General features: G+C 45.2%; 1 protein-coding gene across 2 annotated transcripts in view; it reads left to right on the forward strand.

The window, feature by feature from the left end:
- Positions 1-27,537, forward strand: part of LOC134969293 (serine/threonine-protein kinase D1-like) — a 302,224-nt gene that overhangs the window by 154,120 nt on the left and 120,567 nt on the right. For both annotated transcript variants that reach the window (XM_063945144.1, XM_063945145.1), the window contains exons 3-4: positions 3,844-3,982; positions 26,312-26,440. In XM_063945144.1, coding sequence (XP_063801214.1) covers positions 3,844-3,982; positions 26,312-26,440 — 268 coding nt within the window. The remainder of the gene's footprint in view (positions 1-3,843; positions 3,983-26,311; positions 26,441-27,537) is intronic.

Here is a 27,537-nt window from a genome sequence, read left to right on the forward strand (position 1 = left end):
CTGTTTGGAAGCAGGCTGTCGGGAGGCCCGGGATTGTTTAGATTTGGTCATAGTGGTTTTGGAAGTACGATCCTGTCTCAGGTACGCCTAACCCTTTGCTTTACTCGAAAGGAACGAAAAGTGGTACCCTTAGCCTTCTGAGTAGAAGGATTAGTACGCAGTCTTGGCCGTCGCCAAGAATCTTATCCAGATCTTCCCCAAATAGGATGTCTCCCTTGAAAGGGAGTACCTCCAAGGCCTTTTTAGAGTCCAGGTCCACTTTCTAGGACCGTAACCACAGAATCCGGCGAGCCAGGATAGAAGTAGTAGAAGCCTTGTCCACTATGAACCCTGCATCAGAGGCCGCCTCCTGAATATAGTAAGAGGCTGTGGTAATATACGACAGATATTGTCTGGCAGCTCCTCCTCAGTTGCCTGAACCCATGCTCCAATTCCTTTTGCCGCCCAAGAGGCAGCCATAGTGGGTCTATGTACAGCAACGGTAAGAGTGTAAATAGATTTCAGGCATCCCTCCACACGCTTATCTGTTGGTTCCTTTAGTGAGGGTGACAGTGGTGACAGGCAGAGTAGATGACACCACAAGACAGGCGACATGAGAGTCCACCGTCGGTGGAGTTTCCCACTTGTTACTCAACTCCGCAGGGATAGGATAATGAGCTAGCATCTTCTTAGACAGGGAAAACTTCTTTCCTGGAGATAACCAGAATTCCTGACGTATGTCAATTAAGAGGTCAGAATGTGGTAAAACTTCTTTAGCAACCTTCTGACGTTTAAACTTGTCAGGTTTCTTAGATGTAACAGGAGGCTCAATGTCATCATCAATTTGGAGAATCAGCTTGATAGCCTCCACAAGGTCAGAAACATCAACCTGGTTGTAGATTCCTCATCAGAAGCAACTGTATCAGTGTCTGACGGATCAGTATATTCCCCATGCTCATCGGAAGAATTATCCAAAATATTAGTGGATTGTGAGGAAGAAATGGCCCGCTTAGATGACCCCGTGGCTCCAGAGGGACGTGGGGTGGACTTTTGTCTAACCAAAGTCTGATTTAATTGCTGTAACTGGGTAGACAAAGTATCCGCCCATGGCGGATTAACTACAGGGACAATATGTGGCTGCAATGGCACAGGAGGCCCCACAGGGGGCGTGAGACGCGTTACAAGCGTAGTCAGCATATTTAAAATAGCTGGCCAAGGTGGGTCTAGATTGAGCACGGGCTCCACAGACGGACTGGGAGATGTATGACCGCCTGCGTCTGAACCAGCCAATAACACTTCCTGCACTGGTGAATCTGTGACGACAGCACTGCATGATGCAGGAGCGTCTGCAGATGTCCCACCCTGTGTAGCAGACATCATGTGGGATGTAGCCAAAGGATGTAAAAGTACAATATAGCCAGACAAACACAACCCACCCCCCCAACAAATAATCCCCTGTGTTTTGTGACAGTAAATACAGAGCACAAACAGAGGATATAAATGGTGTGGGGTGACTGAAGAACACAGTGAGAAATACAAACAGTATACCATGTGTAGCACTATATATTATATAAGACCCTGACGCACCTAGTTCCCCAGGGTACAGAATATAGTGATAGCAAACGTGGGACACTCAAGAACGGTATTCACACAGCAGCTATAGGCACCCTCAGTCACAGATACAATGTAGGAATTATCACATACAACAATAAAACTGCACTGGACTAGTAATTACATATAGGCATGTATGTATACAGATATAACAATGCACAGTAAACACTGGATGAATATCACAGAATACTTGTACTAAATATTCAGATAGCAGTACACTTGTTCTTAACTAACACTGTCTAAAATGGCATGTAGAATACTTTTTTGTCTGTAAATGCACAGCACTGATGATACAGGCAGATTTACAGAGGAGACAGTGCTCAGCAGTCCCGGAGATCAACCCAGCTATGCAGTGGCGCCAAAATCTCTTCAGGGAGTGAGGGAGAGAGAGAGATGCAGCTCTAGGGTGGGAACACCAGCAGTAGATTGCGCCTGGAGCTGGGGGAGGGGCTACAGGTCAGCGCCTTATCCCCTCTGCTGGACTTCATCACCGGGTACTGTGGAGCCTTTTGCAAGCAGATTTCAATAAATCCGACCTGTACTCCATGCCCTGGTGGATATAGTGGGGTCCCTGTGTGACACCGTGTCCACACCAGCAGCGCGGTCCGTCTCCTGGGACCGCGACCGGATCGCGATTTACCTTACCTCCCCCCTTCTAGTGCAGCCATGCGATCCTGGAGAATGACAGCAGTGGTGTGCCTGAAAAACTGGTGTGTCTCCGCTGCAAGTACCCGGGAACCAGGCCGCGGGAGTATGCAGCGCCGCTGAGGGAGGTGATGGAGCCACAGCACAGCATGTCATAAAGACATAGAAAGTGCTGCGGCCCTTGAAGTCTTCTAAAAAGCTCTTTTCAGGGCTGCCTAGCGCAGCCCACCTGTTAGTGACCTGCAACGTACAAACTGAGCTCCAGTGCCTGGAGGCGGGGATATAGAGGAGGCAGTGCAGTGCATCCTGGGAACAGTCAAAGCTTTAGCCTGTTGGTGCCTCGGATCAAGATCCAGCTCTACACCCCGATGTTATTGCCTGTGGAATACCAGTGTACCCCGCTGCAGAAATACGTTTAGCAACAATGCATCTAAAAATATAGCATTCGTGTAACAGAAATAAGAATAAGAATAAGCAAATAAAAGAATAGGAAAAAGAGTGCAGTGGAACAGAATCTAAAGAGACAGTCCAGAGTGAGACTGGGGTGGTGTCTGAGCCTCAATGTGCATGGAGTAGTGGTAATTGTCTAGAAAAAGATGTAGTCTATTTGATGTGTCCTAATTATAGCATATGAATTGGGGCACTGGAAAGCTCTTATGTAGGGGGACTGCTGTGCCGCCCCTATGCACGTCGCTCTTGTGCCTAGTGGGAATCCAGCAAACTGTATATGCCAGCAGCAGTCCTTTAGTGGTGGCGGCCAGCAGGACTCCAAGGACCTAGAATGCAGGCCAATCCAGAGGAACTCCAATGTATCAGGGTTCCAGATGTGATCTCCACATGGCCGGTACTGAAAGCAGCAGCCGGAGGAGCAATCGGGAGCTGGGACGTACAATGAGAGGGACATAGGCAGATTTTCCAAGATGATTGGCACTTCATGGTGAGCGGTCAGGTGATCACTACAGGGTACCAGAACGTACTGCCGTAGCCTCCAAACAGCACAGGAGTGAGCATTGGAGATCCCAAACATGGCAGCGAGGGATGGGCTTAGGGTGAGTCATATAGTGCGGAGAAACCAGGCGATGGGACAGAGCATGTCCACCATCTTGAGCTGTCATGCCACTCTACCTTACTTAGATTGTTTCAGATACATCATACTAATTAATTGGTAGAGGTAGAGACAGGAATGGTTCAAAATATATAACAAATGCTGTCTTTAAGCATTAAACATAAATTACACACAATTCAGATTACATGGTCCCTCTAAAACCAGCCTGCACTCCTACCATTTATTTGTATATAAGTCATGCAATGTTTCCATTGGAGAGGATGGGTTTTTTTATAATGGTTTTTTATACAGAAGAACGCTCTTTGTCGGGGATGGGGAACCTTCGCCATCCAGGTTTTAATGAACTACACATAGCAAATTTGTAGCAAGGCATGCTGGTATGTGTAGTTCAACAACAGCTGGAGGCCAAAGGTTCCCCACCCTTGCTCTATATCATGTATACATGTGTTCATGTATATGACCTGCTTTCTATTACATGTACTGTATGCTTCAGTTTCATACTTTCCATACATTCATACTTTTTTTTCACAATATTTTCTCAGTACCCTGAATATGGATTTCTGGGAGTTTCTGAAAAGATCCAACTCTTCCGTCACAATCTTAGTTCAGAAAATGTCCTGGAGCGACTTCTACTCAGTAGTTCCATCACTGAAGGAGATTTGGTTGAAGTTGTGCTGCCAGGTGAGTATCTCAATATTGTCGTCTCGTAAATGTTGGAATTATATCCTGTCACTAGCCTTTAAAAAAAATGCAAATATATTTAGAGAATGGCAATCTTGTGTTTGGAATTTGTATATGATTTGTGCTACAACTATGGAGAGCCTTCATTTTTCAGATTTCTGATGGTTCCTTATGGTCCAATAGTCCTTAATGTGTACCATTATTAAGTCATGGGGGCAGATGTACTAAGCTTTGGAGAATGATCAAGTGGAGAGGGATAAACTACCAACCATCAGCTCCTGTCATATTTCAAACTCTGGGGTCTATTTACTAAGCCTTGCATGGAGATAAAGTGGACGGAGATAAAGTACCAGCCAATCAGCTCCTGTCATTTTTCAAACCCAGTCTGTGACATGGCAGTTAGGAGCTGATTGGCTGGTACTTTACCTTTGTCCACTTTATCTCCATCCAAGGCTTAGTAAATAGACCCCACAGTCTGTATGAGGGGTGTGCAATAATTTTTGTGATGTGCAGTTTGGTTGTCTGGTTGTTAGTTAACTGCAATTTCTTACTAAAGTTTTTGTTAATGTCAAGGCACAGAACCATTTATAAGCAGCACTGCACACCAAAGAGGCTACTGGAGAGCCACAATCTTCTATGTATACAAGAGTGGAATGTTTGACAGATTACGAGCTGCTTTTGGTGAGGAAGCACTGTCACAAACCACTGTGTTTAAGGGGTTTACAGAATTTTGGTGCTGGAGACGGTCCCTGGAAGACGGGGAGCGTTGTGGTCGATCTGTGTCCACCATCACATAGAAACATTATAGGAAAAAGAAATGGGAGCGCTGAATGAGTCTAATATGGAGTACCTTAACGCGTTTCTCGGCCTGCAGCACTGGCCGTTTCATCAGAAGGGAATGAATTTCATTCCCTTCTGATGAAACGGCCAGTGCTGCAGGCCGAGAAACGCGTTAAGGTACTCCATTGAAGGATTCCACCTGACTGCCACATTCTCCTGACACTTTTTGAGCTGTGTATACGGAGTGGAGCATAGCCGCAACCAAACGGACATCTCACCAGCGGCGTGACAATCTGCCTTCTCACTACACTGTGCCGTTGCACACCTAGATCGGTGCAGCGCTCACAGCGGAGAAGTATAGCCGCAACCAAACGGATATTTGACCATCTGTACTTCCACTGCATCGAGCCGCTGCATACCCTGCTTAGTACAGCGCTCTCAACGGAGAGGCTCCTCCATCAGATGACACACTACAAGAATAATTGATTTCTTTATACCATCACCATCTATTTGTTATACATCAATACAGCGCCAGTGTCCGCATTTCCAACACTGGGACACTGCCCGCTTGGCTCAATTGAGCCGTCTCTGACACTAATGAGGCTTGTATGTGCATAAGGAGAGGAGAGACCGTACATTTCAACAGTGATTCCTAACAGAGGTACCTCTTAACAGTCTCCCACTTACATGTATTTCAGTTTGTGGACGCACAGCTGAAAATTATGAAGCATCATTGCAATTTTTAATCAAGGTCCAAAAGACTTTCTTTACATATATTGGTTCAGGAGATATATTGCAGTCATATTTATTAATATACACTTATGTGATTTTTCATTATTATTATATTGTTTCAATGTTTTATTAGGCTATTTCATGAATTTTATTTTTATCAATGTGTTTAATAAAACACTATTTTACTAATAAATGTATATATTAGACTCATTCAGCGCTCCCATTTCTTTTTTCTATAACATTTTGATCCATTGTTGGGGCTGCCCGTCCACAACTGGTGAGCAGCCGTCTGAATCTAATTGGAGGTGTGTGTGTACCGTGGAGCGCCAATTCTTTGTATACATAGAAACATTGAATTTGACGGCAGATAAGACCCACTTGGCCTATCTAGTATGCCCCTTTTTTAATTATGTTTTTAACTCAAACCTTATTTGATCCATATTTCTCTGGAAGAATATCCTTATGTTTACCCCATGCATATTTCAATTTCTGTACTTTCTTAGCCTCTGCCACCTCTGCTAGGAGGCTATTCCGCTTGTCCACTACCCTATCTGTGAAGTAATTTTTTCTCAAATTTCCCCTGAACCTACCTCCTTCCAGTTTCAGTGCATGTCCTTGTGTTCTAATACTTCTTTTCATTTGAAGAATGTTTTCCTCCTGGACTGTTTCCCTCCTGGACCCTTGATATATACAAAAGTTTATATTATGTCCCTCCTTTCCCTTCTCTGCTAAAAACTATACATATTGAGATTGTTTAGTCTTTCCAGGTATGCTTTGTGCTGTAGCTCATGCATGCATCATTTTAGTTGCCCTTCTTTGTACAGTCTCTAATGAACACAGTATTCTAGATGAGGCCGTACCAATTACCTATACAGTGGCATTATTACTTCTTTCTGCTGCTGATTCCTCTCCCTATGCAACCAAGCATCTGACTAGCTTCCCTCATTGCTTTGTTACATTGCTTACCTGCCTTTAAGTCACCTGAAATAGTGACTCCTAGATCCCTTTCCTTCTCAGTAGTTTCCAGTATAGTGCCATTAATACTACTATATTTAGACTTTACATTTTTTAGACCCAAGTGCATGATTTTGCATTTTTTTGCATTAAACTGTAATTGCCATACTCTTGACCATTCCTCTAGTCTTCGTAGCTCATCAATCATTTGTTTCTCTTACGTCCTAGAGGATGCTGGGGTCCACATTAGTACCATGGGGTATAGACGGGTCCACTAGGAGCCACTGGCACTTTAAGAGTTTGAGAGTGTGGGCTGGCTCCTCCCACTATGCCCCTCCTACCAGACTCAGTTTAGAAAATGTGCCCGGAGGAGCGGGTCACAGCTAGGGGAGCTCCTAGAGCTTCTTTAGTTTTATTGTTTTCTAAGAGTTAGTTTAGGCACAGGGAGTCTGCTGGCAACAGCCTCCCTGCTACGTGGGACTATGGGGGGGAGTAGTGTGCGCCCTGAGGGGTCTGAGCCACTATCTACACTGACAGGACACTGAGCTCCTGAGGGTGCTGATCGTTAGCCACTCCAGGCGACCGCTCACTCCCGCAGCATGCTGCCACCCCCTTAATAAAGTTTTACTTTCACGGTGTGTGTGTACTGTTTTTATTTGGGTATTTTTTTTGCAGAACTACAGGTACCAGCGGGCCCGTTTCCCCCCACATGCTGGTACTTGTGGTTCTCCAAGTACCAGCTTGTGGGGGAGGCTTGCTGGGACTTGTAGTTCTGCTACAAAAAACAATATTCTTTTATTTGACACAAGGCCATCAGCCCCCCATCCGCAGCCCTTGGATGGGGGGGACAGCCTCGGGCTTCACCCCTGGCCCTTGGGTGGCTGGAGGGGGGGACCCATTGATTTAAGGGGTCCCCACTCCTCCAGGGTATCCCGGCCAGGGGTGACTAGTTGGGGATTTAATGCCACGGCCGCAGGGACCGGTATAAAAGTGTCCCCCGGCTGTGGCATTATCTCTCTGACTAGTGGAGCCCGGTGCTGGTGTTAAAAAAACGGGGGACCCCTACGCTTTTTGTCCCCCGTATTTTTTGCACCAGGACCGGACGCAGAGCCCGGTGCTGGTTGTAAAAATACGGGGGATCCCCTGTCAATTTTTTCCCCGTATTTTTACAACCGGGACCAGCTCAAAGAGCCCGAGGCTGGTTATGCTTAGGAGGGGGGACCCCACGCATTTTTTTCTTGATTTTTAACCCATTCCCACCCCTTCCCACTGAAAAACATGCTCTGATCTCTTAATATTATTTTAGTCAGTAAAAAAAAAAAAATGTTCTTTTAAAAAATATATAAATAATACTTGTGGCTCCTAATAGACAAACCAAGTAGATAATCCCTTCTAATTTAAATAGATATGCTATTAGCAACAAAAAAAACACACAAAAAAACATGTTTTTAATTTTTTTTATAAGATTCCGCCACCAAAATGAGGCGGACTGAAATTGACGAAATGACTGTCGAAAAGCACTGTTGTCGAATCGACATTCTTCAATTGAATATACTTTTGTTGAAAAGCCGCATTTTTACCATTGCAGACATGTCGAATTTGACAACTGTCGAATTTCAAAAAGTCGAATCTGAAACGGCCGTTTTTTTGTCGAAAAGTACTGTATTGCATTGTCGAATTTTTTTTGTGTCGAAAATGCCCCGTTTTTCGACATTTGCGGCAGTTCGACCGCTATTGCATATACCCCTTTATTTGAAAAATCCTGGGAAAACCCGGAGAAAAAATTCCAGATCCTAAAAAGGGTTCTGGTTGCTTTTCCCTTCCCTGAGGAGGATAGGAAAAAATGGGAAAACTCACCCATTGTTGACGCATCTGTCTCCAGACTGTCTAAAAAGGTGAAACAATTTAAACGGGAGAAAATACTCGTATAAGCGTTTAAAAATAGAAAAATGGATTATACATTCCTTTTATATCCACAATGATGTTCTTTCTTCCTCTGACTTCAATATCGTGGTAGCAATTGTTTCCACTCCGGTCCCAATGTATAAAAAACAGAAAAAACACAAAATGTGTACAATTGTTTAAAGTCTATCCCGATGTATATAGCCCACTGGACCCGTGAGAAGAGAAATTTCAAGAATCTGGAATTCGTACCACGACTCACAATAGAGTGTTCTACACTGTGCACGTAGCAGGTTCTTTATCCTAGACCTCGTGTACCCTTCACCACAGGATCCCAGACACACAATGGTATCTCCCAAGATATGTTTTGGATGATGATCTCACATGGGACATTTACCCAACGTGTTTATGAAAGAATGCGTACCCAACTCACTTGAGAGGGGGCGGAGACAAGTCTCAAAAGGTTTCTTTAGTCGGGCCCAATGGTGGCTCCACCAGTACTTCCTGCTTTTCAATCGCTCCTTCTATTCCTCCCAAAGTGCTTAGTTTTCATGAGTATGTGGGAAAAGAATTTGACATACAATGTGTAGCGTTGTTTTATGGCCGTATATCAATCAGCCCTCAGAAAATCCCACACAGAAATGAAGGAAGTATGTAGGGCGTACCCGAACTCACAGTGCTGATCCCCACCACGTGTGTGAAACGGTTTATTTACAACTGAACCCAGTGTTACATCCACTAAATATATATAAGAGGTGTGCGTACCCAACTCACTTCTAAACAAGGTATTTGCAATCCTAATAAAGGTTTCTTTTGTCTTGTTAAAGGTGATGCGTACCCTTACTCACACATGTAAATGGAGATATCCCTCTTATCTGGGTTTCTTTTCCTCTATGGATTCCACTGTTATAATCCCCAAGTGCACAAGCTCCAACCTTAAACCGTATGTAATATTCTTTTCCAAGGAAGCCAATCCACAATGGTTAAAAAAAAGTCTCTTTATAGTTGTTATTTTTTTAAAAAGGGATTTGTACACATCCCATAAAGGTACACTTAATACAAACATCCAAATAGTGAACAAAACAATATTCCAAAAAGTGAAATATAACGAAGTAAAAACGGTTCCCCAAGAAGGAGAGATTAACCACCATCCAACACAAAAGGGGAAGTCCGGACCCCCAAATGTATAGACGGTGATAACAGTACCTTCTGGTCCCCGAGCTGAATAAAAAGATGTTCCAAAGTCACAGTACCAGGATCTGTCAACGCGTTTCGGCCCTTTATGGAGCCTTTGTCAAGACATGCTGGTACTGTGCACACAAGTAGTATTTAACTGGTGGGTGACCAATCGGGTCAGACCAGGAAGTGACCTTCTAATTATCCTTCCCACCTTCAATTTTAATAATAAACCCACTAATGGCTCATCATGTCGTTATATCTTAACCAATAATCATGTCCCACATGTAAACCCCTTGAAAAACATTATACATGCGATTAAAAGTTATTCCAAAGAGATCCCTGTTGACCCGGAACTAGAAACATACATATACTTCCGGCATCGAAAATGTAATGCATCACATCAATTTAACATATTTGTCTCCATATAAAATCATCTCCATATATAAACCACGGCTTAAGTGTCTGGACTTATTTTTAAGAGGGCTTAGGACGGTGTGGAACGGCTGGTGTGTTCCACCGCCGTCCGAATGCGTGTCACAATGTACTTCCTGTCTCACTCGCGTCACTTCCGGCGTTACCAGAAGTGCGCGTCCGTTTTCGCCAGAACCCGAAATCCCCACTGCGGAAATGATGTGAAGAACCAGGACATCCTGTCCTAGTGTTCTATTCACAAATGAGTAAAGAAAGTGTCATTATTGTGAAACTCCGCCCAGCTCCACAATATTGACATCAGAAAAGGTCCAATCACTTAAGTCCGTGAACCACATCTAATACAACTACAATTTTAAAAAATTCTTTCTCACAGAGCAACTTAAAAATGGATCTCACATTCATAAAATGATATGATAACATATTTTCCACACCGTCCTAAGCCCTCTTAAAAATAAGTCCAGACACTTAAGCCGTGGTTTATATATGGAGATGATTTTATATGGAGACAAATATGTTAAATTGATGTGATGCATTACATTTTCGATGCTGGAAGTATATGTATGTTTCTACTTCCGGGTCAACAGGGATCTCTTTGGAATAACTTTTAATCGCATGTATAATGTTTTTCAAGGGGTTTACATGTGGGACATGATTATTGGTTAAGATATAACGACATGATGAGCCATTAGTGGGTTTATTATTAAAATTGAAGGTGGGAAGGATAATTAGAAGGTCACTTCCTGGTCTGACCCGATTGGTCACTCACCAGTTAAATACTACTTGTGTGCACAGTACCAGCATGTCTTGACAAAGGCTCCATAAAGGGCCGAAACGCGTTGACAGATCCTGGTACTGTGACTTTGGAACATCTTTTTATTCAGCTCGGGGACCAGAAGGTACTGTTATCACCGTCTATACATTTGGGGGTCCGGACTTCCCCTTTTGTGTTGGATGGTGGTTAATCTCTCCTTCTTGGGGAACCGTTTTTACTTCGTTATATTTCACTTTTTGGAATATTGTTTTGTTCACTATTTGGATGTTTGTATTAAGTGTACCTTTATGGGATGTGTACAAATCCCTTTTTAAAAAAATAACAACTATAAAGAGACTTTTTTTTAACCATTGTGGATTGGCTTCCTTGGAAAAGAATATTACATACGGTTTAAGGTTGGAGCTTGTGCACTTGGGGATTATAACAGTGGAATCCATAGAGGAAAAGAAACCCAGATAAGAGGGATATCTCCATTTACATGTGTGAGTAAGGGTACGCATCACCTTTAACAAGACAAAAGAAACCTTTATTAGGATTGCAAATACCTTGTTTAGAAGTGAGTTGGGTACGCACACCTCTTATATATATTTAGTGGATGTAACACTGGGTTCAGTTGTAAATAAACCGTTTCACACACGTGGTGGGGATCAGCACTGTGAGTTGGGGTACGCCCTACATACTTCCTTCATTTCTGTGTGGGATTTTCTGAGGGCTGATTGATATACGGCCATAAAACAATGCTACACATTGTATGTCAAATTCTTTTCCCACATACTCATGAAAACTAAGCACTTTGGGAGGAATAGAAGGAGCGATTGAAAAGCAGGAAGTACTGGTGGAGCCACCATTGGGCCCGAGTAAAGAAACCTTTTGAGGCTTGTCTCCGCCCCCCTCTCAAGTGAGTTGGGTACGCATTCTTTCATAAACACGTTGGGTAAATGTCCCATGTGAGATCATCATCCAAAACATATCTTGGGAGATACCATTGTGTGTCTGGGATCCTGTGGTGAAGGGTACACGAGGTCTAGGATAAAGAACCTGCTACGTGCACAGTGTAGAACAACACTCTATTGTGAGTCGTGGTACGAATTCCAGATTCTTGAAATTTCTCTTCTCACGGGTCCAGTGGGCTATATACATTGGGATAGACTTTAAACAATTGTACACATTTTGTGTTTTTTCTGTTTTTTATACATTGGGACCGGAGTGGAAACAATTGCTACCACGATATTGAAGTCAGAGGAATAAAGAACATCATTGTGGATATAAATGGAATGCATAATCCATTTTTCTATTTTTAAACGCTTATACGAGTATTTTCTCCCGTTTAAATTGTTTTATTTTGTTCTGTCTGGGTGTGGTGACACCCTTTAGGGGGATTATATACGTTAAAGCTGTTCTTATCTTGCGCACATCTCTAAGATAACTTCCTTCTGTTTTTTTGTCTAAAAAGGTGGTTTTACCTGTCCCTTGATCTACCGCGTTAAAAGAACCAGCTGACCGTAAGATTGACACTACGCTCAAATCTATTTACACTGCTTCAGGAGTGGCGTTAATGCCCACTATTGCCTGTGCATGGATTTCTAAAGCCATTGTAAAGTGGTCAGGCACATTACTAGAGGATTTGGATACAATGGATAGAAGTGACATTGAATTGTTTTTACGTAACATACAGGATTCTGCGAGGTTCATGTTTGAAACCATGAAGGACCTGGGTAGGCTGATGCACGGATATCTTCCATGTCGGTCTCAGCCAGCAGGGGACTCTGGCTACGCCAATGGTCTGCAGATGCGGAATCCAGGAGAAGTGTGGAGAACCTACCTTACACAGGTCAGGCTCTATCTGGGGAAGCGTTGGATGCGTGGATTTCCACGGCAACCACGGGTAAGTCACCTTTCCTTCCCTCTGCTACACCTTCTATGAAGAAACCATTTTCTTCAGCTGTGTCACAGTCCTTTCGGACCGCTAAGGCAAAAAAGTCCAAGCCTCCTACCACTTTCTTTAGAGGAGGTCGTGCAAAATCCAAAAAGCCTGCAACCGCAGGCTCCCAGGACCAAAGACCTGTTTCTGGTTCCTCAAAATCCTCAGCATGATGATGGACCACAAAGCCTGGAGGACGGGCTGGTGGGTGCAAGACTCAAACGTTTCAGACACGTCTGGGTGTCGTCCGGCCTGGATCCCTGGGTACAGGATATTGTGTCCCAGGGGTACAGACTGGAGTTTCAAGAACTACCGCCTCACCGATTCTTCAAATCGGGCTTGCCAGCTTTGCTGACATACAGGGCTATCCTACAGGAAGCCATCCTAAAACTGGAAAAGTCACAGGTCATTGTCCCAGTTCCACCTCATATGCAAAACAAGGGTTATTATTCAAACCTTTTTGTGGTACCGAAACCGGATGTTTCGGTCAGACCAATTTTGAACTTGAAATCGGTGAACCCGTACCTGAAGGTGTTCAAATTCAAAATGGAGTCTCTCAGAGCAGTGATTTCAGGTCTGGAGGAGGGAGAGATTCTGGTATCGCTGGATATCAAGGATGCATACCTCCACATTCCGATTTGGATGCCGCACCAGGCTTATCTCAGATTTGCACTGTTAGACAGTCTCTATGAATTTCAGGCACTGCCATTCGGCCTCTCCACAGCACCGAGGGTGTGTACCAAGGTGATGGCAGAGATGATGGTTCTGCTTCGCAAACAGGGGGTGAACATAATCCCATATCTGGACGATCTGCTGATAAAGGCATCGTCCAGGGAGACGTTGTTGCAGTCCATTGCTCTCACGACTCATCTGCTGAGGGAACACGGTTGGATCCTGAACCTTCCAAAATCACATTTGGAGCCGACAAAGAGGTTGTCTTTTCTGAGAATGATCCTCGACACGGAAGTGCAGAGGGTGGTCACTGAGGGGAAACCTTCCAAGGAAGGTGGTCAAGCCTGGAATCCAGCCTTCCAATAAACATTCTGGAACTAAGAGCCGTCTACAACGGTCTTCTCCAAGCGGCCCATCTTCTGCGAGATTGAGCCATTCAAGTGCAGTCAGACAATGTAACGACGGTGGCCTACATAAACCGATAGGGCGGAACAAAGAGCAGAGCTGCAATGTCAGAGGTAACAAAAATCATCCTCTGGGCAGAAAAATACGCGTTGGCGCTGTCAGCAATCTTCATTCCGGGTGTAGACAACTGGGAAGCAGACTTCCTCAGCAGACACGATCTCCATCCAGGAGAGTGGGGACTCCATCCGGAGGTGTTCACGGAGGTAACAGATCTTTGTGGTGTACCTCAACTAGACATGATGGCCTCTCGTCTCAACAAGAAGCTTCAGAGGTATTGTTCCAGGTCAAGGGACCCACAAGCCGTGGCGGTGGATGCCCTAGTGACTCCGAGGGTTTTCCAGTTGGTGTACGTGTTTCCTCCACTTCTACTCATTCCAAGAGTTCTAAAACTCATAAGGAGAACAAGAGTTAAGGCAATCCTCATTGCTCCAGACTGGCCAAGAAGGGCTTGGTAAGCAGATCTTCTGGATCTACTGTTAGAAGAGCCGAGGCCTCTTCCTCTTCGGGAGGACCTGCTGCAGCAGCGGCCGTTTGCTTGTCAAGACTTACCACGGCTACGTTTGACTGCATGGAGGTTGAACGCCAGATATTAGCTCGGAAGGACATTCCGAACAAGGTTATTCCTACCTTGATACAGGCTAGTAAAGGAGTCATGTCTAAACATTACCATTGTATTATGAAAAAATATGTGTCTTGGTGTGAGTCCGAGAAGTTTCCTACGGTGGAGTTTCAACTGGGACTGTTTCTCCTCTTCCTGCAAGCAGGTGTGGATATGGGCCTGAGGTTGGGAACCGTAAAGGTCCAGATTTTGGCCCTATCCATTTTCTTCCAGAAACAATTGGCTTCCCTCCCTGAGGTTCAGACTTTCTTGAAAGGGGTTCTGCACATCCAGCCTCCTTTTGTGCCGCCTACGGCGCCCTGGGATCTTAACGTGGTGTTACAGTTCCTCCAATCAGATTGGTTCGAACCTCTACCGGAGGTTGAGGTCAAGTTTCTTACGTGGAAGGCGGTCACTTTGTTGGCCTTAACTTCTGCTAGACGTGTGTCGGAGTTGGGGGCTTTGTCTTGTAAGAGCCCCTACTTGATCTTCCATGAAGATAGAGCTGAGCTCCGGACACATCAGCAGTTCCTTCCGAAGGTTGTGTCGGCATTTCATATCAACCAACCTATTGTGGTGCCAGTTGCTACTGACTCCTCAATTTCAGCAAAGTCCTTGGATGTTGTCGGGGCTCTAAAAATCTATGTGAAGAGGACTGCTCGTCACAGAAAATCGGACTCTCTGTCCTGTATGATCCCAAGAAACTTGGGTCTCCTGCTTCTAAGCAGATGATCTCTCACTGGATCAGGTTCACTATCCAGCATGTGTATTCTATGGCAAGTTTGCCGTGTCCTACGTCTGTTAAGGCACACTCTGCTCGTAAGGTGAGTTCTTCCTGGGCGGTTGCCCGGGGTGTCTCGGCTTTACAGCTTTGCCGAACGGCTACTTGGTCTTGGTTGAACACGTTTGCAAAGTTCTACAAGTTTGATACTTTGGCCTCTGAGGACCTGAAGTTTGGTCAATCAGTTCTGCAGGAGCCTCAGCGCTCTCCTTCCCATTCTGGGAGCCTTGGTACATCCCCATGGTACTAATGTGGAGCCCAGCATCCTCTGACGTAAGAAAAAATAGGATTTTAATTACCTACCAGTAAATCCTTTACTCGTAGTCCGTAGAGGATGCTGGGTGCCCGCCCAGCGCTTCGTGATCCTGCAGTGGTTCCTTAGTTCAGTACTGCTTAGTTCTTGGTTAAGTACTGTTTTGTTACTTGGTTAAGTAATATTGTTCAGCTGTTGCTGATTTTTCAAGCTGGTTAACTTGGTTTGCCTTGTATGTGTGAGCTGGTGTGAATCTCGCCACTATCTGTGTAATATCCTTCTATCGAAGTTGTCCGTCTCCTCGGGCACAGTTTCTAGACTGAGTCTGGTAGGAGGGGCATAGAGGGAGGAGCCAGCCCACACTCTGAAACTCTTTAAGTACCAGTGGCTCCTAGTGGACCCAGCTATACCCCATGGTACTAATGTGGACCCCAGCATCATCTACGGACTATGAGAAAAGGATTTACCGGTAGGTAATTAAAATCCTATTTTTACCCCTCCTGGTGTGTCTACCCTGTGGCATACCTTTGTGTTATCTGCAAAAAGGCAAACTTTCTGACATGATTGTTAGTTTTGAGAACCCGGCTGATATTTGTAGTCCGTGCAGGTAACTGGAGGACTATGTGTATATTTGGCTGGTCTGTGGGAATCAGTGAGATAAAGAGGTCAGGAACAATCCCTGACCGGGAATCGAACTCGAGCATCGGCAGAGAAAGCCTTTTCCTGACCACTGGAACACCAGGGGCTTGGTGTTGATAACAGGATGGTGAATATATTGGTGAGAATGAACTGGATCAATGATGGATAAGATTAGGCTGGTGATATGCTGCTGGACCGGACTGGCTACCGGCTGAGGTTAAACTGGACCGGACTGTTACCGGAACACTATAAACTGGGCTGAGAACCAGACTGGTTACCGGTGTGCCTTAACCGGTCTGACTACCGGTGAGACTGAGAGCCGGGCTGGTTGCCGGCATGCCCATACTGGGCTGGTTACCGGAACACTATGGACCAGCCTGTTTACTGGTGAGACAGCACAGTGTGAACCGGGCTTGGTACTGGTATAGCTGATAACGCACTGTGAACCAGGCTGGGTAGCGGTGTAACTGGTAGAGATGAGCGGGTTCGGTTTCTTTGAATCCGAACCCGCACGAACTTCACTTTTTTTTTCACGGGTCCGAGCGACTCGGATCTTCCCGCCTTGCTCGGTTAACCCGAGCGCGCCCGAACGTCATCATGACGCTGTCGGATTCTCGCGAGGCTCGGATTCTATATAAGGAGCCGCGCGTCGCCGCCATTTTCACACGTGCATTGAGATTGATAGGGAGAGGACGTGGCTGGCGTCCTCTCCATTTAGATTAGATTTAGAAGAGAGAGAGAGAGATTGCTGTGATACTGTAGATTAGAAGAGAGTGCAGACAGAGTTTAGTGACTGACGACCACAGTGACCAGTGACCACCAGAGACAGTGCAGTTGTTTGTTTTATTTAATATATCCGTTCTCTGCCTGAAAAAAACGATACACAGTCACACAGTGACTCAGTCTGTGTGCACTGCTCAGCCCAGTGTGCTGCACATCAATGTATTGTATATAAAGCTTATAATTGTGGGGGAGACTGGGGAGCACTGCAGGTTGTTATAGCAGGAGCCAGGAGTACATGATAAATAATATTATATTAAAATTAAACAGTGCACACTTTTGCTGCAGGAGTGCCACTGCCAGTGTGACTAGTGGTGACCAGTGCCTAACCACCAGTATATTAGTAGTATTGTATACTATCTCTTTATCAACCAGTCTATATTAGCAGCAGACACAGTACAGTGCGGTAGTTCACGGCTGTGGCTTCCTCTGTGTCGGCACTCGGCAGGCAGTCCGTCCATCCATAATTGTATTATAATATATACCACCTAACCGTGGTTTTTTTTTCATTCTTTATACCGTCGTCATACTAGTTGTTACGAGTATACTACTATCTCTTTATCAACCAGTGTACAGTGCGGTAGTTCACGGCTGTGGCTACCTCTGTGTCGGCACTCGGCAGGCAGTCCGTCCAACCATAATTGTATTATATACCACCTAACCGTGGTTTTTTTTTTCATTCTTTATACCGTCGTCATACTAGTTGTTACGAGTATACTACTATCTCTTTATCAACCAGTGTACAGTGCGGTAGTTCACGGCTGTGGCTACCTCTGTGTCGGCACTCGGCAGGCAGTCCGTCCATCCATAATTGTATTATAATATATACCACCTAACCGTGGTTTTTTTTTCATTCTTTATACCGTCGTCATACTAGTTGTTACGAGTATACTACTATCTCTTTATCAACCAGTGTACAGTGCGGTAGTTCACGGCTGTGGCTACCTCTGTGTCGGCACTCGGCAGGCAGTCCGTCCAACCATAATTGTATTATAATATATACCACCTAACCGTGGTTTTTTTTTCATTCTTTATACCGTCGTCATACTAGTTGTTACGAGTATACTACTATCTCTTTATCAACCAGTGTACAGTGCGGTAGTTCACGGCTGTGGCTACCTCTGTGTCGGCACTCGGCAGGCAGTCCGTCCAACCATAATTGTATTATATACCACCTAACCGTGGTTTTTTTTTCATTCTTTATACCGTCGTCATACTAGTTGTTACGAGTATACTACTATCTCTTTATCAACCAGTGTACAGTGCGGTAGTTCACGGCTGTGGCTACCTCTGTGTCGGCACTCGGCAGGCAGTCCGTCCAACCATAATTGTATTATAATATATACCACCTAACCGTGGTTTTTTTTTCATTCTTTATACCGTCGTCATACTAGTTGTTACGAGTATACTACTATCTCTTTATCAACCAGTGTACAGTGCGGTAGTTCACGGCTGTGGCTACCTCTGTGTCGGCACTCGGCAGGCAGTCCGTCCATCCATAATTGTATTATAATATATACCACCTAACCGTGGTTTTTTTTTCATTCTTTATACCGTCGTCATACTAGTTGTTACGAGTATACTACTATCTCTTTATCAACCAGTGTACAGTGCGGTAGTTCACGGCTGTGGCTACCTCTGTGTCGGCACTCGGCAGGCAGTCCGTCCAACCATAATTGTATTATAATATATACCACCTAACCGTGGTTTTTTTTTCATTCTTTATACCGTCGTCATACTAGTTGTTACGAGTATACTACTATCTCTTTATCAACCAGTGTACAGTGCGGTAGTTCACGGCTGTGGCTACCTCTGTGTCGGCACTCGGCAGGCAGTCCGTCCATCCATAATTGTATTATATACCACCTAACCGTGGTTTTTTTATACCACCTAACCGTGGCAGTCCGTCCATAATTGTATACTAGTATCCAATCCATCCATCTCCATTGTTTACCTGAGGTGCCTTTTAGTTCTGCCTATAAAATATGGAGAACAAAAAAGTTGAGGTTCCAAAATTAGGGAAAGATCAAGATCCACTTCCACCTCGTGCTGAAGCTGCTGCCACTAGTCATGGCCGAGACGATGAAATGCCAGCAACGTCGTCTGCCAAGGCCGATGCCCAATGTCATAGTACAGAGCATGTCAAATCCAAAACACCAAATATCAGAAAAAAAAGGACTCCAAAACCTAAAATAAAATTGTCGGAGGAGAAGCGTAAACTTGCCAATATGCCATTTACCACACGGAGTGGCAAGGAACGGCTGAGGCCCTGGCCTATGTTCATGGCTAGTGGTTCAGCTTCACATGAGGATGGAAGCACTCAGCCTCTCGCTAGAAAACTGAAAAGACTCAAGCTGGCAAAAGCACCGCAAAGAACTGTGCGTTCTTTGAAATCCCAAATCCACAAGGAGAGTCCAATTGTGTCGGTTGCGATGCCTGACCTTCCTAACACTGGACGTGAAGAGCATGCGCCTTCCACCATTTGCACGCCCCCTGCAAGTGCTGGAAGGAGCACCCGCAGTCCAGTTCCTGATAGTCAGATTGAAGATGTCAGTGTTGAAGTACACCAGGATGAGGAGGATATGGGTGTTGCTGGCGCTGGGGAGGAAATTGACCAGGAGGATTCTGATGGTGAGGTGGTTTGTTTAAGTCAGGCACCCGGGGAGACACCTGTTGTCCGTGGGAGGAATATGGCCGTTGACATGCCAGGTGAAAATACCAAAAAAATCAGCTCTTCGGTGTGGAGGTATTTCACCAGAAATGCGGACAACAGGTGTCAAGCCGTGTGTTCCCTTTGTCAAGCTGTAATAAGTAGGGGTAAGGACGTTAACCACCTCGGAACATCCTCCCTTATACGTCACCTGCAGCGCATTCATAATAAGTCAGTGACAAGTTCAAAAACTTTGGGTGACAGCGGAAGCAGTCCACTGACCAGTAAATCCCTTCCTCTTGTAACCAAGCTCACGCAAACCACCCCACCAACTCCCTCAGTGTCAATTTCCTCCTTCCCCAGGAATGCCAATAGTCCTGCAGGCCATGTCACTGGCAAGTCTGACGAGTCCTCTCCTGCCTGGGATTCCTCCGATGCATCCTTGCGTGTAACGCCTACTGCTGCTGGCGCTGCTGTTGTTGCCGCTGGGAGTCGATGGTCATCCCAGAGGGGAAGTCGTAAGCCCACTTGTACTACTTCCAGTAAGCAATTGACTGTTCAACAGTCCTTTGCGAGGAAGATGAAATATCACAGCAGTCATCCTACTGCAAAGCGGATAACTGAGGCCTTGGCATCCTGGGTGGTGAGAAACGTGGTTCCGGTATCCATCATTACTGCAGAGCCAACTAGAGACTTGTTGGAGGTACTGTGTCCCCGGTACCAAATACCATCTAGGTTCCATTTCTCTAGGCAGGCGATACCGAAAATGTACACAGACCTCAGAAAAAGAGTCACCAGTGTCCTAAAAAATGCAGCTGTACCCAATGTCCACTTAACCACGGACATGTGGACAAGTGGAGCAGGGCAGGGTCAGGACTATATGACTGTGACAGTCCACTGGGTAGATGTATGGACTCCCGCCGCAAGAACAGCAGCGGCGGCACCAGTAGCAGCATCTCGCAAACGCCAACTCTTTCCTAGGCAGGCTACGCTTTGTATCACCGCTTTCCAGAATACGCACACAGCTGAAAACCTCTTACGGCAACTGAGGAAGATCATCGCGGAATGGCTTACCCCAATTGGACTCTCCTGTGGATTTGTGGCATCGGACAACGCCAGCAATATTGTGTGTGCATTAAATCTGGGCCAATTCCAGCACGTCCCATGTTTTGCACATACCTTGAATTTGGTGGTGCAGAATTTTTTAAAAAACGACAGGGGCGTGCAAGAGATGCTGTCGGTGGCCAGAAGAATTGCGGGACACTTTCGGCGTACAGGCACCACGTACAGAAAACTGGAGCACCACCAAAAACTACTGAACCTGCCCTGCCATCATCTGAAGCAAGAAGTGGTAACGAGGTGGAATTCAACCCTCTATATGCTTCAGAGGTTGGAGGAGCAGCAAAAGGCCATTCAAGCCTATACAATTGAGCACGATATAGTAGGTGGAATGCACCTGTCTCAAGTGCAGTGGAGAATGATTTCAACGTTGTGCAAGGTTCTGATGCCCTTTGAACTTGCCACACGTGAAGTCAGTTCAGACACTGCCAGCCTGAGTCAGGTCATTCCCCTCATCAGGCTTTTGCAGAAGAAGCTGGAGGCATTGAAGGAGGAGCTAACACGGAGCGATTCCGCTAGGCATGTGGGACTTGTGGATGCAGCCCTTAATTCGCTTAACAAGGATTCACGGGTGGTCAATCTGTTGAAATCAGAGCACTACATTTTGGCCACCGTGCTCGATCCTAGATTTAAAGCCTACCTTGGATCTCTCTTTCCGGCAGACACAGGTCTGCTGGGGTTGAAAGACCTGCTGGTGACAAAATTGTCAAGTCAAGCGGAACGCGACCTGTCAACATCTCCTCCTTCACATTCTCCCGCAACTGGGGGTGCGAGGAAAAGGCTCAGAATTCCGAGCCCACCCGCTGGCGGTGATGCAGGGCAGTCTGGAGCGACTGCTGATGCTGACATCTGGTCCGGACTGAAGGACCTGACAACGATTACGGACATGTCGTCTACTGTCACTGCATATGATTCTCTCAACATTGATAGAATGGTGGAGGATTATATGAGTGACCGCATCCAAGTAGGCACGTCACACAGTCCGTACTTATACTGGCAGGAAAAAGAGGCAATTTGGAGGCCCTTGCACAAACTGGCTTTATTCTACCTAAGTTGCCCTCCCACAAGTGTGTACTCCGAAAGAGTGTTTAGTGCCGCCGCTCACCTTGTCAGCAATCGGCGTACGAGGTTACATCCAGAAAATGTGGAGAAGATGATGTTCATTAAAATGAATTATAATCAATTCCTCCGCGGAGACATTGACCAGCAGCAATTGCCTCCACAAAGTACACAGGGAGCTGAGATGGTGGATTCCAGTGGGGACGAATTGATAATCTGTGAGGAGGGGGATGTACACGGTGATATATCGGAGGGTGAAGATGAGGTGGACATCTTGCCTCTGTAGAGCCAGTTTGTGCAAGGAGAGATTAATTGCTTCTTTTTTGGGGTGGGTCCAAACCAACCCGTCATATCAGTCACAGTCGTGTGGCAGACCCTGTCACTGAAATGATGGGTTGGTTAAAGTGTGCATGTCCTGTTTTGTTTATACAACATAAGGGTGGGTGGGAGGGCCCAAGGATAATTCCATCTTGCACCTCTTTTTTCTTTTCTTTTTCTTTGCATCATGTGCTGATTGGGGAGGGTTTTTTGGAAGGGACATCCTGCGTGACACTGCAGTGCCACTCCTAGATGGGCCCGGTGTTTGTGTCGGCCACTAGGGTCGCTAATCTTACTCACACAGCTACCTCATTGCGCCTCTTTTTTTCTTTGCGTCATGTGCTGTTTGGGGAGGGTTTTTTGGAAGGGACATCCTGCGTGACACTGCAGTGCCACTCCTAGATGTGCCCGGTGTTTGTGTCGGCCACTAGGGTCGCTAATCTTACTCACACAGCTACCTCATTGCGCCTCTTTTTTTCTTTGCGTCATGTGCTGTTTGGGGAGGGTTTTTTGGAAGGGACATCCTGCGTGACACTGCAGTGCCACTCCTAGATGTGCCCGGTGTTTGTGTCGGCCACTAGGGTCGCTCATCTTACTCACACAGTCAGCTACCTCATTGCGCCTCTTTTTTTCTTTGCGTCATGTGCTGTTTGGGGAGGGTTTTTTGGAAGGGCCATCCTGCGTGACACTGCAGTGCCACTCCTAGATGGGCCCGGTGTTTGTGTCGGCCACTAGGGTCGCTAATCTTACTCACACAGCTACCTCATTGCGCCTCTTTTTTTCTTTGCGTCATGTGCTGTTTGGGGAGGGTTTTTTGGAAGGGACATCCTGCGTGACACTGCAGTGCCACTCCTAGATGGGCCCGGTGTTTGTGTCGGCCACTAGGGTCGCTTATCTTACTCACACAGCGACCTCGGTGCAAATTTTAGGACTAAAAATAATATTGTGAGGTGTGAGGTATTCAGAATAGACTGAAAATGAGTGTAAATTATGGTTTTTGAGGTTAATAATACTTTGGGATCAAAATGACCCCCAAATTCTATGATTTAAGCTGTTTTTTAGTGTTTTTGGAAAAAAACACCCGAATCCAAAACACACCCGAATCCGACAAAAATAATTCGGTGAGGTTTTGCCAAAACGCGTTCGAACCCAAAACACGGCCGCGGAACCGAACCCAAAACCAAAACACAAAACCCGAAAAATTTCAGGCGCTCATCTCTAGTAACTGGTAGCATACTTTGAACTGGGCTGGATTCCAGTATAACTGATAACACACTGTGAACCGGGCTGGGTAACAGTATAACTGGGAACATAGGCCCTCATTCCGAGTTGTTCGCTTGCTAGCCGCTTTTCGTAGCAGTGCACACGCTAAGCCGCCGCCCTCTGGGAGTGAATCTTAGCTTAGCAGAATTGCGAACGAAAGATTCTCAAAATTGCGAATAGAAATTTCTTAGCAGTTTGTGAGTAGCTCGATGCTTACTCTGCCACTGCGATCAGTTCAGTCAGTTTCGTTCCTGGTTTGATGTCACAAACACACCCAGCGTTCGCTTAGACACTCCCCCGTTTCTCCAGCCACTCCCGCGTTTTTCCCAGAAACGGCAGCGTTTTTTCACACACTCCCATAAAACGGTCAGTTTCCGCCCAGAAACACCCACTTCCTGTCAATCACACTCCGATCACCAGAACGAAGAAAAAACCTCGTAATGCAGTGAGTAAAATACCAAACTTCTTATCAAATTTACTTGGCGCAGCCGCAGTGCGAACATTGCAGCGGAAAATCGCACCGATGCGAAGGAAAATAACGAGCGAACAACTCGGAATGAGGGCCATAATGTGAACCGGGCTGGGTAACAGGAACCGGGCTGGGTAACAGTATAACTGGGAATGTACGGTACTGTGAACCAGGCTGGAGAGCAAACAAACTGAATAGCAAAAGAGCAGAGACTTGCAGGTACTAAGGTAATAAACGTTACTACTAGTGAACTCAGCTACTAAGCTCACACTGAGCTGTGTGACTCAAGGAACTGTCAGCTTCTGAAACTCTGGTCTCTCTACTTATACCTCTTGGTCCTTGGTGATTGGTGAATAGTGTCAGCTGATTCAGGGAGTCACCGGCTGGCACAGGATTGGATAGCTCATGGTCAGGTGATCAGACCCTGTCATGTCAAAACTCCAGGTTAGGCTCTGATGTGGAGTGTGGCCTAGCAGACCAGAAAAACACTGAAGCCTAAACTCCTAAACATGAACAGATATTGCTGGCTTTCAGGCCCAAACACCAGAGAGCTGAGCACAGTGGAGAATCAAATGCTGCACACAGGATCCTGCTGATTGTGCAAATAAGAATTCCTACTCAAGTGGCTAATCAAGAGTAAGCAGCACAGATTGCAGTCTGCATGCTGTGTTGAAGCAGATGCAGGTTACAATTACTGCTGAAGCTAGTGACTGGTTGAATAATTCGGTCAATGGTGCTACCAGCACCCCTTTAAGTTCTTTTAGTAACCTTAGATGCATTCCATTTGGTTCCATTGATTTATCCACTTTCAGCTTTGAGAGATCTGATAAGACCTTCTTCTCTGTAAATGTACTTGTTTAATTTTTCTGAATATCTCTGCAGCTTAACTGTGGCACCTTGCCCTCTCTTTCAATAGTGAATACTGAGCAAAAATTATTAAGATGATCTGCTATTACATTGTCTCCCTCAACAAGAATCCCCTTGTCTCCCTCAACAAGAATCCCAGTCTCTTTGTTTTTCTCCTTTCGCTTATATACCTAAAAAAGTTTTGCCTTCTTTAACCATTGACTGGGTCATATTCGCTTCAGCTTGCGCCTTTGCACATCTGATTACCTTCTTAGTCTCCTTCAATGTTGCTGCCATATGGGCCATAGTTGAGGTGGACGCCAGGGTGACCTTGGCCCAGTTATAGAATGAGATAAGCATCTAATTGGGATCCATCTGGTTGATATGCCCAAAAATAGCTTGATCTGAATAAGGTTTATGCACGCTGGATGCCCCATCAGCTGACTCGAAAACAAAAGGAATCTCAAGTGACTTTATGCTTCAACATGTTGGCCAGGTTTGATGGCGCTTGCTCATACTCTGTCTGGGAGATCATCAATGGCGATGAATCCTGGATCTATAGTTTCAACCCCAAGGTCAAAGAACAGTCGGCCCAGGGGACCCTGGGTAGAGGTGTGCTGCCACAGAAGTTCTGATGTGAGACCAGCATGGTCAAGCAGATGGTGGATTTTTTTGTTTTCAAGATGGTCATGTAGCTACTGGGGACTGATACACCAACCAGAGCAGCAGCAAGTACTGGAAGCTAGTTCCATGTGTCATCCAAATTCTTGGCTCGTAGTGCCCTTCTCCTTAAGGACAATGCACCTGCCCACATGCAGTGTATTTTCTGGCCCATGAATTCATCCAGGAGCTTGACCATCTGCCATATAGTCCAGACCTGACCCCCTGCAATGTCTTTGTGTTCCTACAAATCAAGCGCAAGATGCGTGGGATTCTTTTTGAGTCACTGGAGGCGGCAGGGGAGACCTTCATCCAGCATGTTTAAGACAACCTGCTTCAGACTGGTCCAGCTGCTTCACCAAGTTGTTTGAGTACATGCAACTGTGCATAGACTCTTCTAGCGAATACTTTGTGCATCAGACGTATTGTACACCCCTTGTAACATGCCCTTGTAACATTGCAGTTAGGAGCTAATTGGCTGGTGCTTTATCTTTCTCTACCTTTTAGCTCTCCAAGGCTTACTACATCTCCGCCATGGAGAGTCCTGGGTACTTAAAAAAAAGGAAATGTGTAAATCACCTGATTATTATCTATACTTAATGGCGAACCTAGTTTTTCATTGATTGGCAGCACATCACCAATGAGGGCGTAGTTACCCCACCCTAAGAATATTGTTGTGTCATTGGAGTTTCACATGTACCAGTTGCTTTGGAAACACAGCTGCATAGTCATAGTCAATAAATTAGGACTCCCCTGCTTAATTGGGACAGTTGGCTGGTATATCAATGCTATGATGTAAAAAGCCTTTTGAGGTGAACAATGATTTTTTTATACCCTTACGTAATATAATGATCTAAAACAAACAAATAACATAAATAAATAAAAATAAATAAATAAAAAATGAATATATATATATATATATATAGCGTTTTATGCATGTACGGTTTAACTTAATACGCATGTTAATTTTTCAATGTATATTCGTGGTAGAAGAACATGGTTCACGCCTTGTCATTCATGTTTCCTAGTCAGGTATTCTTTTGCAAAGCAGTGATACATTTTCATCTCTGTTCTGTTTTATGAAGCTTCTGTGTCCCTTGACTTCTCAATTCGGCCTCACATCCTCCTAGTGCACTCTTACAAATCTCCGGCCTTCTGTGACTACTGTGGAGAAATGTTGTTTGGCCTGGTGAGACAAGGCCTAAAATGCCAAGGTAAGTGCCCTATAATCTGAATTGTCTTCCTTTTGTTGTTATCTTATTGCCTGATGAGTTATATGGATACAAGGGATGGTGGCAAAGATAAGTATTAGGGGTATTTATTAATAGTAGAGCAAATGCGTAAATATGGTGATGGTGCATGGTTATTGACATGCATGTATATAGTTTTTGTGCTCTGTATGCACCCAGCTTATTGTTCATTGAGCATACAATTTACACATCTCAGCAATGGCTTCCATGACTTGTTACTGGGCAAACGTTTTCTCATCTTAAATCAACTAAAAGGGACAACAAGTGTGCCTATCAGGTCTAGCACAAATCAAAATTGTTACATGTAAATAAAACATTTGCATAGATCACCGACCGTATTTCTTTATTTCTATAATGGTAGTGTCCAGCTTTATTTTCAAACTACTATAATGTCTGCTGGACCTGTCTCCATCATGTAATGGAAAAAAAACATTGGAAATATTGCTTTCATATTATAAAGATACTCAGTTATAGTTTATTGAGTTAGAAAATTATATTGTGTGGTGATAGGTATGCTTTAAAAAGCCAAGTTTATACAGAGCCATTCTGCGTATCCTGAGGATTCATCGGGAGCTCAGCTTCTTGGTCCTGTCGGTGGCCTGACCCATTCTTCGTGACATCATGACATCACATATGCAGTGGGTAGGGAAAGGCCAGGTCGTAATATCACCCTGATACAGCTCTGGTCCAGAACACCATGCATCAAAATCACTTACCAGTTAGGACATACACGAAGATGAACACAGTGATCAGGTCCAGCCGCTCAGCTCTAATGTCAAGCGATGTGATCAAACAAGGGCCTTTTAGTGCTTCTGTAAATTGACTTCAAATATAGACCAGTAGCCACTATAGTTCAACAGCATTTATAGTGGCAATCCATGAGTATTCTTTGGCATCTTGCTCATTTTAGGGTCACAGTTGACATTACCACATGATTTAGCAGTAAATGCTGATTAAGTGACTTAGGGGGACATTTACTAAGCAGTGATAAGAGTGGAGAAGTGAGCCAGTGGAGAAGTTGCCCATGGCAACCAATCAGCACTGAAGTAACATCTATCATT

The sequence above is a fragment of the Pseudophryne corroboree genome, chromosome 11, assembly GCF_028390025.1.
Source record: "Pseudophryne corroboree isolate aPseCor3 chromosome 11, aPseCor3.hap2, whole genome shotgun sequence".
Classification (NCBI taxonomy): Eukaryota; Metazoa; Chordata; class Amphibia; order Anura; family Myobatrachidae; genus Pseudophryne; species Pseudophryne corroboree.